We start from the raw sequence: 13,538 nt of genomic DNA, 5'->3' as shown, positions 1-13,538 counted from the left end.
CTGCCCAGGTCATCACCAGCAGAGACCTGGAGCCCATAGGGAGAAGAAAAAGTCTATACGTAACGCTGGTCAATGCCCACAAAACAACCCCTTCACTGCCAGCTGCTGCGTAACAGTCATACACGTACACAGACAGTAAACAAAGGGCAGAACACAAAGGGATGAGTGTGCAGTGTGTGTTTTAGTGAACAAGGGCTGTGTCTGCAAGTATCCGTGGTACAGTTAAGTAACTTGTGGCCCTGACAGCTATGGTTGTGCTATTATTTCCACAGCTGGAGGGCCACATGAACTCAAGCCTGGTCCACATTTGGAGGAATAAGGTGTATCAGCCCCTATCAGCGTAAATGGGTACATATCATAGACCTGAAGATGGTAAATACATGGGTCAGTTCATACCGTACATTCTTAGGGTTAGATTATTATGGCAGAAATCATTCACGGGAAGCAACAAGAAAAGATCTATGTTGTGTTTTTTCATTTTTTACATTGATTAGTGTGTTAAATGCCGAGTATAAAAACCACGTCAAAATATATGTCGGAAAGTAAGACAGAAAAGCAAGACAAAGGACGGTTTAGGAACATATAAACAGAAGGAAACAGACCGTGGTTTAAAGGGATTCTATAAACAACCTTCCTTTGCCTGCTGTGTGGTCCTTTATTAAAGTGACCATTGAGATGGACTGCTGTCTGAAAATGTTAACTTACCTTCATGAATGAGACTCTCATTGTTTGAAATAGGACTTTTTATCCATGTGCTAGGAAAAGGTGGGTTGGTTTTAATACCCCTTTAAACCTGTTTCGGCACTATGTGAATACGCATTCCTGTGAGTTCCAGGGTGATAAGTTTCCATCTGGGTATTAGTATTAGGTGACAGATGAGGGGCACTCACCTGAGACAAGCCAAGGTAGATGGACACAGTCTCCGAAATGTACAAAAATTTTCCTTCTTGGTTTAGTGCAAATACAAATCCGTCCAGAGACTGCAGGGAAAAGAACAAGAGACAGTCACAAACGGAGAGGAAGGGAGGAAAGACAGAGTCACAAGGAAAGGAACATGCAGTCACAAGAACGGACACATGCCAGACATTATGAGAAGGACGAGCAGTCACAGAACGGGACGGACAGACTATAGGACGATTAACAGATAGCAGAAGAGACCTTTACAGAAACAGACGCGTTCAATAAACAGACAGCCACATAAAAAAAGTAAGACATGACAAGTAAGGAGAGAGACTCAGTGAGCAGGACAGACTGCCACCATAATCTGGCAGGTAGACATCGTCTCGTTCTGCTTAACGAGGCCATTTCTCATAGATCAAGACCTTCACGTCTACAGTTCAGTGGACACAGAAAACAAAAACATTTGTATCTAGGAATAAAATTCGTTAAAATTCCGCCGCTTTGCTTGTTTTCAGCTACTGCCCCGTATGACTAGAATATACCCTTCTAGCCACGTTAAGGAGGAATGACAGAACAGTGAGTGATTGAAAACAGATTAAATTGTCACCGGCCTTGGAGACGTTAGAGACTATTTGCAGTCAGCTCCAATAACGAGCAGCAAAGAGATCAGAGATACGTATGTAGACCCAATGCACCAAAAACACATATCAGGAGGAGATCCAGAGAGTCCGAGAGAGAGGACGTGAACACAAGAGAGAGTCCGACGTTATATTAACATTATCCAATCACATTCATTTAAACAGCAAGCATTATACATCCCTCAGGATTAAAGGAGAAGTCCCATGGAGACACATTGTTTCTCCTTGCTGCTGTTTCCAGGAATGTAGGTTAGAATTGATGGAATTTTGGATTTATTTTGTTCCAATAAACTTCCTTCAGCTTCAGACCTGGAGGTTGTCATTGTTGCCTTCCCACACTGAGCTGATTCTTTATGACAATGCATATGTTAAATTCTGCTTGTGCAATGAAATCCTTTCCTCTATAGTTCTTCATTAGTCAGTGTCAGGCTGTGTGATTTAGACTGTGTCATTCTATTGCTTGGCAGTATGATAGGGACTCAGGGTGTTTGTCCAGTAGATTGGGCTTAACACAGCTAGAACAGATAGAATGGTTAACATACCTGCTCAGTAAACTTACTGGAATGGAAATCGCTATCCAAATCATACGCCCATTGTATATTACCACAGTCGCGTTACAAGCCAGTAATGAATATAGGAGGTAATGCACAAGATTGGGTACAGATGGGGCACAACTATTAAAAACAACATCTTATTACGGCTCAGAGAGGAGATGTTATATGGAGGTCTATACTGACAGATCACGTATGTAGACAACATCTTGCAATGTCAGAAGGAAGCTGGAAGAATGTGAAGTGTACTGCCAGGCAATAATAGTCAGATAATAGCTCACATTGGCAGGCTAAAACTAAAAACATATATAGAATAATGTGTTTGGGTAGTGATAGAAGAGCCAGATATACAACAGTTGGCACTGGCAGTGATATAGTACATACACAAAGAATAGCAGGGACTGACAGTGCTACTAGAGGCAGACAGAGAGCAGCTGGCACTGGCAGTGATACAGTGCCAGCTGCTACAGGAGGTAGATAGAGAATAGCTGGCACTGGCAGTGATACAGGGGGCAGATAGAGAACGTATGGCACTGGCAGTGATACAGGGGGCAGATAGAGAATAGCTGGCACTGGCAGTGATACAGGGCGCAGATAGAGAACATATGGCACTGGCAGTGATACAGGGGGCAGATAGAGAATAGCTGGCACTGGTAGTGATACAGGGGGCAGATAGAGAATAGCTGGCACTGGCAGTGATACAGGAGGCAGATAGAGAATAGCTGGCGCTGGCAGTGATACAGAAGGCAGATAGAGAATAGCTGGCACTGGCAGTGATACAGGGGGCAGATAGAGAATAGCTGGCACTGGTAGTGATACAGGGGGCAGATAGAGAATAGCTGGCACTGGCAGTGATACAGTGGGCAGATAGAGAACGTATGGCACTGGCAGTGATACAGGAGGCAGATAGAGAATAGCTGGCACTGGCAGTGATACAGGGGGCAGATAGAGAATAGCTGGCACTGGTAGTGATACATGGGGCAGATAGAGAATAGCTGGCACTGGTAGTAATATAGGAGGCAGAGAATAGCTGGCACTGGCAGTGATACAGGGGGCAGATAGAGAATAGCTGGCACTGGTAGTGATACAGGGGGCAGATAGAGAATAGCTGGCACTGGTAGTGATACAGGGGGCAGATAGAGAATAGCTGGCACTGGCAGTGATACAGGGGGCAGATAGAGAATAGCTGGCACTGGTAGTGATACAGGGGGCAGATAGAGAATAGCTGGCACTGGTAGTGATACAGTGGGCAGATAGAGAACGTATGGCACTGGCAGTGATACAGGAGGCAGATAGAGAATAGCTGGCACTGGTAGTGATATAGGAGGCAGAGAATAGCTGGCACTGGCAGAGGGGAATTGGAGGTAGAGAGAGCTGGAGGGAGGTAACGTTGAAATAAGGCAGACAGAGGGAGGGAGGACAGGCCTCTCTCCTCAGGTTATGAATGAATGAGCACTGTTGTTTTTTCATCTCAGTGTGCAAGGATTTAATTAAGTGATAACAGTCACCTTGGGTGGCTGTACTGACCAGTAATGTTTAGGTAAGCGGGAGGCAGGAGGAGAGGCAGCCTCAATCTATCTGCAAACAAGAAGAAGGGGTCAGCGTTGAGGGGGAGGAGGGGGCAGAGAGCTATTTGGCATTTTTTTCTGCTGATAAACATCAGAAGACAAAAAGGAAAAACAGAATATTACAATAAAATGTTGTTGCTCGGGGTAAAAAAATAAGTAACGCAAAGCTGCTCGAAATGCAAAAACAAAATGCTCTAGTATAGCCTCGTTAGGACCAGTTCTATCCCTGCTCTATGTGTAGGCTGCCTCCTACACAACTCAATTTTATATTAATGGCTGTATTGTTGCATTACCTTAATTCTTTCCAGGTGCGAAAGATGCCATGTGAAGGAGTGACCCGCTACATGTCACAGTGCCTATAGTTCTCCATTGACGTGGACCCTATACATCTCCACGTAAAGGAGAACCAGCAGCGTGGCTCTCCGAGGCAGCCAACGCTCTTTCCGATTTGTGACATTCACAACCCCACGGAAAATTCAGCTGCAATAACTAAAAGTCTCCTACAAGTCACAGCGATTTCCCAATTTATGGATGTGGCTTCCCAACGTGTGAACGTCGGCGTCTTCCATTTATCCTCAAGCTGAACCCATCCTCTCCTTACAAAAACACTAAAATGCAATGATCGGGTCGGACCACCCCAAACACCGGGCAGCATTGACTTCTACGCATGCTTTTGCCATAATCCTTAACACGGTTATCTATCCGCCTCCATCCCATGAAATACACCCGTGTACTGGTGCTCTAGGGGGGTGAGGAGTCGAATAGGATGGGGGGGAGTGATAAGGGCAGCTCAAAAGAAGGGGGGCACCGAGCTCCGGAGAGAATCCACTCTGGATCTGGCCGATGTGCAGTAATTATGCTAATTGCATGAATGCCCTTGCTCGTTTTTTTTTTTTTTTTGCAGAACAGCTGAAGATAAATAAAGGGAAATTGCCCCACACACGGCACGGCGCGGGAGGAATGCTAAACAGCTCTGTTTGTTGTCTGATTATAGGTCTGTTTACACTAAATTCCAGAGGTAATTGCCGATTTTGATTGCACGCTTATTTGTGCGCCTGTACAGCCGGGGGACACTGGGGTTTGTCTGCCTTTATAATTAAACCATTTTGTGGCACGGGTGGAGAACGAGGCGATGCTTGCATGCGACTGCGACGAGTTCAGGACAAATAAGATGGTTATCTGTAATGCAAAGTGGTGGATGCACACAGCAGACTCCAGGTGGCAGCCACCGAAAAACAATGCATCCTGGGACACTAGTGGTGTCGAATCTGCCATTTACTTGCAATCAATGATAACTTAATATAGGCTCATACAGAACAAGATGTAAGCCATTTACGGCCTCTTGGCTGCCTGTCATACAGTGGTGCACCTCCCAAATGTCCCTTCTCAGAAGGGACAGTCCCTCCAAATCACTCTGCCGATGATGAATGCCTTATCTAGCTAACTAAAAACAAGTTATAAGATAACAAATATCGGTAAAACAGAAGAGGTTAGCAACATAGATCCCCATTACCTCTAACATTGACTGTTGTTGTAGCAACGTTCTTCTGCTATATAGAATAAATAGAATATTCTTAGGGTATATTAATAAAATATATTAATAAAAGCTAAGCTTGGTGTATTTAGTATTGAGGATTTCTTGGTGGTTAGTCCTCAAAGTCCCATCCCGGCCATTTCTAAGCACACCCCAGATGAAGTGGCTTCACTCGACACCCGAAATGATGGCAAGCATGACAGGTAAATGGGGTAGTTGACCTCAAGAGCTCCTTTTCCCCCAACTTTGCTCACAGAAGGTGCTTTTTAAAATGTAATTTGTGAGTTTAACCATTGATTAGAGAATTCCACTCGGCAGAAAGGTGCTGTCGATCTTCCTGTGAGTGAAGCGTTAAATAGCAGTTGTTTCATTGTTTCCCATCATTAGCTAGTTATTATCTTACTCTGACATGCAGTGTCTCTCTATTGTATTGCAGTGCAGCTAAGAAGGGGTTACAGCCTTGGCTGTGTATGGAGGTGAATGAGGAGATACAGATCACACAGATTCAGTACTTAGTGGCCCAGAGAGGCATTTGTCTGCTCTGTGAGCTGCTCTTGACACATCCTCCAACGGAGGAGCCGAGTACTCTTTGTCTTGGGTTTGATGCAGGTTAAGTGGCCCATACATCTCTCTGGAATCTCAAAAGCACCTTGAAGGCTAACGGCGGCAGAGCACACCGCGCAGCCTCGCTGATAGGATCTCCGGCAATTTCCCTTCTTCCACCACGCTAATCACTTGTCTCTTTTACTCTGGCTCGGGTTGCTCCGTCGTTTTAAGCTTTTAGTCGAGTTTTACATCGTGTTCTGCTACAATGATGTACGGAGACTGTCACGGCCGCAGCTGGTGCTAGACGCGGGGATGCCGAGGCGCGAGGCACCTGTGGCTTTCTCTGTCTATGCATAGCAATAATGTCACAGAAGCGATCAGTAGCCAACTGTACCTGCAAGTACCTGGCGGAAAAGCCTTATGGTGCACCCCATAATAGAAATGCCCCAAGGCTCTAACACTATACAGATCAGTGGCTTAATTAGTTCCTGGCACAGCATGGTCATAGTAACATAGTCCACAACCATCTTGTCTGCCCATTTTTCCTGATGTGAGACTCAGGTCTTAATCAGTCCTTGATCTTGTCTTAGATTCAGGTTACCTTTATTCCAATCGCATGCATGTTTATGTTCCCTTTCTGTATTAACCTCCACCACTTCTGATGGGAGGCTGTTCCATTTATCTACCACGTGAAAGGTTGTCCTTACGGGTTCTATCATGACGCATTCTGCTTTCATCTCATCACCTTGTAGACAAAAATTGAAATGTATTTCTACTCCACTAGAGAAATTGCTTTTTATTTTTTACAAAGACTCAGGAAGGGATGGTGGTGACTGCTGCGTGTAGGAAGGTATATGGGGCCACTGATCGTCTGTGCATAAAGGTCACAGAGCAGCTATCCAGCTGGATTAGACTGGAGGCAAAAGGTCAGACAAGAGTTGAGAGATGATGGAATTACCAAAGCCTGCAATTGAACCATAAGTAGAGAGGGGTGGGACTGTGAAGGATGAGGAGTAGAATAAATTCATATGCGCCATCGCTATGTCCTTAGAGTGAATCGAGGTAGACTCGGAAATCTCTCTTTCAAAAGATTGCTGCTTGTACGTTTTATCCTATAAAGCAGAATTCCGTGGTTGTTCTGCACAGTGCTGTCTACCTGGCATGATGGCTGGTTCCTCAAAAGACAACCCTGATGGTCTCCATCCTAGGCCCTTGTCTACCACAGCCTAGAAGATCAGCAACACGGTTGAGAACCAAAAAAGATCAAAATGTATACTGGAATTTACTCTCCGTATAGCCGAGTCCAAGTGATATACTGGAGAACATATTCTTGTTCTGTTACCCTACGGAGTGTTTTTAGAATCTTGTTACATGGAGAAGATTGGGAGTGGTGAGGGTATGTATGAAGGGAAAACAACATGAGAATGCAATCACCACTAAAGCCGCAGAATAATTAGAAGATATTATATATTATAAGTTATTGGTGTCGGTGTATTGGTACGTGTAGGATGATGATACTTGGTGGTGCGTTTCCACAACCAGCAGGCAATCAATGTGTTAAAGCCACCTTGCCTGCCACTACCCAGGTCTCGTCAAACCTTCTTCTCTCCCAGGCCATTCTGAAAAGAAAAGCCATTTCCCTGATTAAAGTGTGAGCCGGCGAGAAGATGCTATTTCTTTCTAAAAGAATCTGACTGGAGCTCAGAGTTTCAGCGATCGAGAAAATCAATGAGAAACAGATTAATGTGAATGCAGACGAGGGGCCAGAGAGCGGCTGCAGAGCATGGTCTGAGAACCATATGTTAAACCTCAAATCACCAGACGTGTTCTCTGGACAAAGTACACGAACACAAAGCAAACGATGCACAGTCTATGCAAACTCTCTGCAAACTCTCCCGTACCTTACGACCTTAAATTAGAGGAACCCCACCGCTAGGTTAGATGTTTTAATCACAGCGTTGGTAACGTTCAGAGCAAAAAGTGGGGGTTCTGTAAAATAAATTCTGCCCTAGAATTTTACTGAAAGAGACCATTTGCAGACATGGCTCATGTACATATTTCCAACTCGACAATGTCTTCGTCGATGGGTGGGAATATGCAAGTAAGGACACTCAGGTTTATCATTCGCTTCTTGGCTCACCCTGCTGTTTTTAGCATAACCTTTGAGCGTCGAGGAGGAGATATGCCAGAAGATCCCATCCATCGATACTCTGTGTAGGAATTGTGTATGATGTGTCTATAAATGAGTTATAGATATCATTGGCGGGGGGGTTTACAAGACGCGGTAGAGTTTTGCATGGAGCCATCAGATCTGCACCAGATACCGTAACGGAGCTCTCTGTATTCGGCGTTCCCTGCCCCCGCCTTTCTATGTTTCCTGACATCGGTTTATCAAAGCGCTTTGCTCTTTGCCTCCCAGCATGCACCGGTTTGTGATTAAGGGATTAATCACGCTGCGTTTTGTGAGGTGTCTGTTATGACATTTCTGTCCCTTTGCCTATCTTTTTGATCACTGCTTTTGCCAATGAAAAAGACATCCTTGTCACACTGGGCTGAAGATGAAACTACGCCTTCTTGGCGAGCGTCAGACACAACACTTCTTATGCTGCGTTCTCTAAGATCATCGGGATGTTAATTGAGATGATCACCTTTACAGCGAAACAACTCCTGCCTCCATAAACCCCAATGACTGCAGCGATGGCCTACAACACGTCTCCGTCCCCCCGCCGTCCCTGGCGCTCAAAGGTTCCATGCCAAGCGTAGATGCGCACTTGATATATTTGTTTAAAGATCGTTTTCTCTGGAGCAATTATAAGTAAACGCACCTTTAAATGGCACCCAGCAGGTAGAGTCAAAGCCTTGAAATAACCACGCAAGGCATCAAGTAATTGCATTAGAGGGTGAGGTGATAATTACACAGAGTTGAATAATTCATTATTTAGGCTATTTGTAATGCATGCTAATCTGCTGTCATTAGCCGCAGCCAGGAGCGCTGCATGTGGGAGGTGTGCGCGCACGATTTGAACCCCACTTGGCGGGGAGGAGAGGGGCGACACGGATCTGTATAATTTCCGGAGTCTGCCAAAGGTGTATGATCGGTATATGTACTTAGAGGAGGCAAGCTGCTTTCTCAGCAGGGTGACAAAGTGATACAACGAAGAAGTGACACCGTACCTATCGAGACTCTCTCGGACTGCTGAGATACAGCATGACCATAAGGCCATTATGTGAGGCAAGAGAGACCTGGAATATGTTAAGACACAATAGCATGTGGCTAAAGAAAGTACTGTCTCGTCAGCTGAAAGGAGCTCGTAGTACACTTTTTATGTTATCTTTTAATTTGTATTTCTCTTGCTTCTTGCAACATGCACTTCGCAGTTATGACGTATACTATTTTTGCTGGATTATGAAATGATGCTGATTATAAGACGACCCCTCAAAAACCGTGACTCTTAATGAACGGAAAAAAAGAAAAGGTACGTGAATAAGGCAACCCCATTGGATGCAGAATAAAAACCACTTTTGCTTTCATTGCTCTCATATTCTCACTAACTCTCACAATGTCTCCGCCGACCGCTTCCGTGTCCCTGTCTCCTTTTCCGCAGCTCTGTTTCTTCTCTTGCCTCTTCTTGTTCACCGGCCTTCTTTCTTCGTCCGCTTCTTCCTAGTATCAGTTCTGTTATCTAGGTACTTCTACAAAAGGGCGAAGCCTCTGCGCACACCCTCTCACCTTATTTGTGAAATAAGCAGAGCCTGTTCCTGTGGTGCGCACTGTGGATAACCCGTAACTGGATAACAGAGCTGGTACCAGGGAGAAGTGGATGAATAAAGAAGACAGAAGAAAGAAGACAGGAGAAGAAAGGAGAACAAGGAGATGCAAGAGGAGAAGTGGAGCCGTGGAAAAGGAGACAGGAAAAAGGAAGCGGAGGGCGGAGAACTTAGGGAGACATTGACAAAGAGGTTGAGAGAGCAAGAGAGATTAAAAGAATATGAGAGAGAGTGAGAATGTGAGAGCGCGCGAGTGAGGGACAAGGCCCAAGGCTTAGCCGGTTGTGGGGGGCTGCTGCAGATCTGAGGTCTGACTAAAAGACGACTTTTATTATAAGGCAAGTTCCTTTTTTCAGATGATTTTTTCTGAAAAAATCTTTCCATATATACGAGCAAATAACACATGTAAAACAAAATCCACTCTTTCACAGTCCCATAATGTCTTGAAGCAAAATTGTATCCAAGGGTTTCCACTTCCTATGGTATGATGAAAATCTATAAATTACACAGACAATATAATGGAAGGATGGTCACCGTTGATCCATTTTAAGTGACTCTTTCCAATAAAGTGTAAAACCAAGAACATTATGCTTCCGTTTGGCTGAAAACTATACTCTAACGGTGAATGAATTAAATATAATTTAAATATTAAGTCCAATAATGCGTATGTCTCTAATCACAGGTAAAAAATGCACCATAATCTAATTAAAAAATCATGTTAATTTTAAGGCACCGCCCCTACATGCTCCCTGGTGATATTCTGTAATCAGCTGAGTTTCCAGATCAAAAACGGAATATAAAATATTTGAAGCCAGACGAACATAGCTGCTACTAGACCAACGGAAATTAGACTTTCTATGGGAGTACGAAACTTTTTTCTTTTAATTTTGAACGTGCCTCTTTTTATGGTGCGAAGCCATAAAGCAGTCCTAGCAGGAGAACCTTCATAATGTATGATGGAGCGTTGAATGAACTCGCCCGTAAACTCCTATTTTAGTGAATAACGAAATTGTGCAGATGTAGAAAACATTTACATCTATCTGGAACAGAAAAAGGTCACATACTAGTCTTGGGCCACCTGACACAGATGTTGCAGATTCCCACGAGCGTTGGGATATTAGGATTCTGTGTGAAGTCGCGGGATTTGTCTTCATTCTGTCTGACTGTCCTCGTGTGTTATTATTAGGGGCTGTCAAAGAGCTGCGTGGGGGAGAAAAAATGGCCTCACTTGGCTGTGAAGTTGAATGCAACCAGGCACTTCCATACATTAACCCTGTGCTGCCGGAGGAGGGCACCGCATACAACGCAGCCTTTGCTTACATGCTCCGCTAACAATAGAAAGATACAGACCACAGCTCATCAAGTAATCATTGACCAACGTTGTTTTCTACATGCAACTATTTATTAAATATAAGAATCATTTTTCAAAGCAATGATATTATTAATAGTGAAAGGGTCATAGAAAGAGTCCAGTATAGTAGGGTGACCTCTATGTCCAACCCTCTCAATAGATATACTAGTAATTAGTAAAAAGTCTTCTATTGAGACAGGTCTAAAATATTAACAATTACAATTAAGAGATGGATACTGAGGGTGGGTATGTTACCAAAAGGCAAATATATATGGCTAGTTAAAATAACATTGAGAAGAGCTCAACTGGAAGTTGGACGCATTTGTGCGTGAGGAGAAAGTGAGAACGTTTCCATGCTTTATATTGAGAATCACAGAACAGAATAATATATTAAGCATGTGCCTAATTTCAAGGGCACAGCCTGAAAGAGAAAGCCATTTTTTTGTATAAAAAAGAACTTCTGTCCTACTTCACAGCTTAAATTATTTCCAGCTCCTCTCCAGTCAGGGTCAATGATGGACAACAAGTAGGATAAGTTGGTGTATAATGACCTCCAAAACACTGTCTGGCTCTTCTATGGGTTACATGCAAAAAAATAGCCGAGCCAAAGTTAGTTTCAGCCAAGTCTTCGTTGGCTTACCCAGGACTACAAAATACTATGGGGGTGTTTGGTTATGTGGAAATTGACAGCAATCCAAGTGTCCATTGGCCACTCTGGCCATAACCTCACAAGCCGCGGACTAAAGTAGTAGCCTATATCCTGTGATAGCAGAGTAGGGCGAAGCCTCGGAATAAAATTATTACCACTTCACCAAAACGCTATCCTCCAGAGTGGGGTTGACCATAAGGAAACCTTTGCTAAGTCAAAAGATAAGACCGCTGACTGTGGCACAAAAATTTGCCAACCTTAAACCAAAAATAGTAGGGCTGAGAGCAACTCCTAAACAAGATGAGGGATGATGATCAGAAATTACAAGTTGCCCTAGACTGAGTCGATCAGAAATTAAATTTCGTATAAATTTGTGGATCCTTAATGTAACATTAATTTGTAAAGTGCACACATATGCTCCAGCAAAGCGCTTGGGCCAGCCATTAAGCAGTCAGTAACACAATAAGGCATCTGCATTCTAGACTTTTATGCACTAAATGCGGGTTCTCTTCTCACGTAAGAGAATGTATGCATCATTAGTAACATGTTACACCATGAGATGCCCTCCTTGGATTTTCTTCAACCATAAAAATGTGAACACACCTGCTTTACTCTTACATTACATAAGACATTTATAACCCCATCTTATCTCAGCAATCAATCTTCCACATGCTACTTTGAGCAGAACAATTACGTCATTGGTAAAACAGCTTTCTGACCGCACAAGTGGAGATAAGCGAACCTCTAAGCACATCAGATTCCCTGTCGTTCGGCAAACACATTTGTGTTAGATAAGGGCAGGTTGGTTGTCAATGTATCTATCTCCCCAAACTCCGGTAGAGCCGGTTTTAGTAGGTAAGCTGCATAAGAAAGAGGTTATGACCATCCAGTGTATTGTCTGTACTAAACATACCTCACTGGATTTCTACCTAAACAAAACCAGCTAATATGGGCCACGGGCTAATACCATGATGACCGCAGTACTGCATTCGCAGTCAGAAACCACGAGAGACCTCGGCAAGTTTCTCTTTTAAGAAGGGCTTGATAACGAACATCTTACAAACCATTAGGCTATAAATTACAAATTTTAAAATTCATCTCCAAATTTCAGGAATTATCTCTCTCTGACTGTGGTTTGACATCAAAGCTTCATTATCTGACCCGGTCACTGATCAACATGTTCATATGTTCTTTGTCACAAGATACCTGAATAGATTATTGACCTGAATAGATTATATTGACTATAGATGGGTTCTGTTGAGAAGAATTTGTGGACAAGGTTGACTTGTTTCCTTAAAAGGATGAGCCTTGTGGAAATATTGAACAAAGTCTAAAAAAAAATAGAAGATGGCATAGCTATCCCACGAAGCTGACGATCTGATTGAGCTGACCAGTTTTACTCTTGACTTAAAAACCTAATGTCCCACCAAGTTATGAGTTATCTGGTGTCTGGGCTGCTCTTATAATTCACACAGCTATCCCAGCCTCCTTGTCTGCATCTTTAATTCTCCTTATATTCCACACACCCCTCCTTCTTTACACAAACACCGCCATGCTAATGTGGCTGGGCTGACAGACAGGATGCTCTGCGCGCTGAATATCATTTAGATAATTAAAAATGACAGCTGAATATCACCCGCCGTCGACCTCTGGACCCTCCTCCCTCTCCCTTCTCCCCACCTCGGGAGGCCAGAGCCTGACTGATTGCTGTCAGTCAGGAGCCGGGTGTTGGTGGAAGGAGGGGAGAGGACGTCCGCTAGCCATGAACTCTGACCCTTTTTGTGGATTTGAAATAGATAATAACCTTAAAATGCTATTAGACTTTAAAAGCAGGCAGGGTGTATGTGTGCAGGTCCCCCCGCTCCTCCCCGGGGGGATCACTCCTCTCACCTCCCCTCTCTTGCTCATTCACAGGTGAAGGGGGCCGCTGACTTGAACACTTGGAGGAGTATACTGGGCTAATTTCATGAGTATTTATTTTGTCTGGGATATGTAACCCTTTCTCGACAGGACATGCTAGTTCTGGGCAGCTG

The 13,538-nt window shown here is 43.9% G+C and overlaps 1 protein-coding gene across 3 annotated transcripts in view; it reads right to left on the bottom strand.

Moving 5' to 3' along the window:
• Window positions 1-13,538, bottom strand: part of NPAS3 (neuronal PAS domain protein 3) — a 181,502-nt gene that overhangs the window by 41,741 nt on the left and 126,223 nt on the right. For all 3 annotated transcript variants that reach the window (XM_053475224.1, XM_053475226.1, XM_053475225.1), the window contains exon 5: window positions 891-980. In XM_053475224.1, the coding sequence (XP_053331199.1) occupies window positions 891-980 (90 nt within the window). The remainder of the gene's footprint in view (window positions 1-890; window positions 981-13,538) is intronic.

This window comes from Spea bombifrons, chromosome 9 (assembly GCF_027358695.1).
Source record: "Spea bombifrons isolate aSpeBom1 chromosome 9, aSpeBom1.2.pri, whole genome shotgun sequence".
NCBI classification, from domain to species: Eukaryota; Metazoa; Chordata; class Amphibia; order Anura; family Pelobatidae; genus Spea; species Spea bombifrons.
Note: the sequence above shows the minus strand (reverse complement) of the source record. Positions and strands in the feature narration are given on the sequence as shown.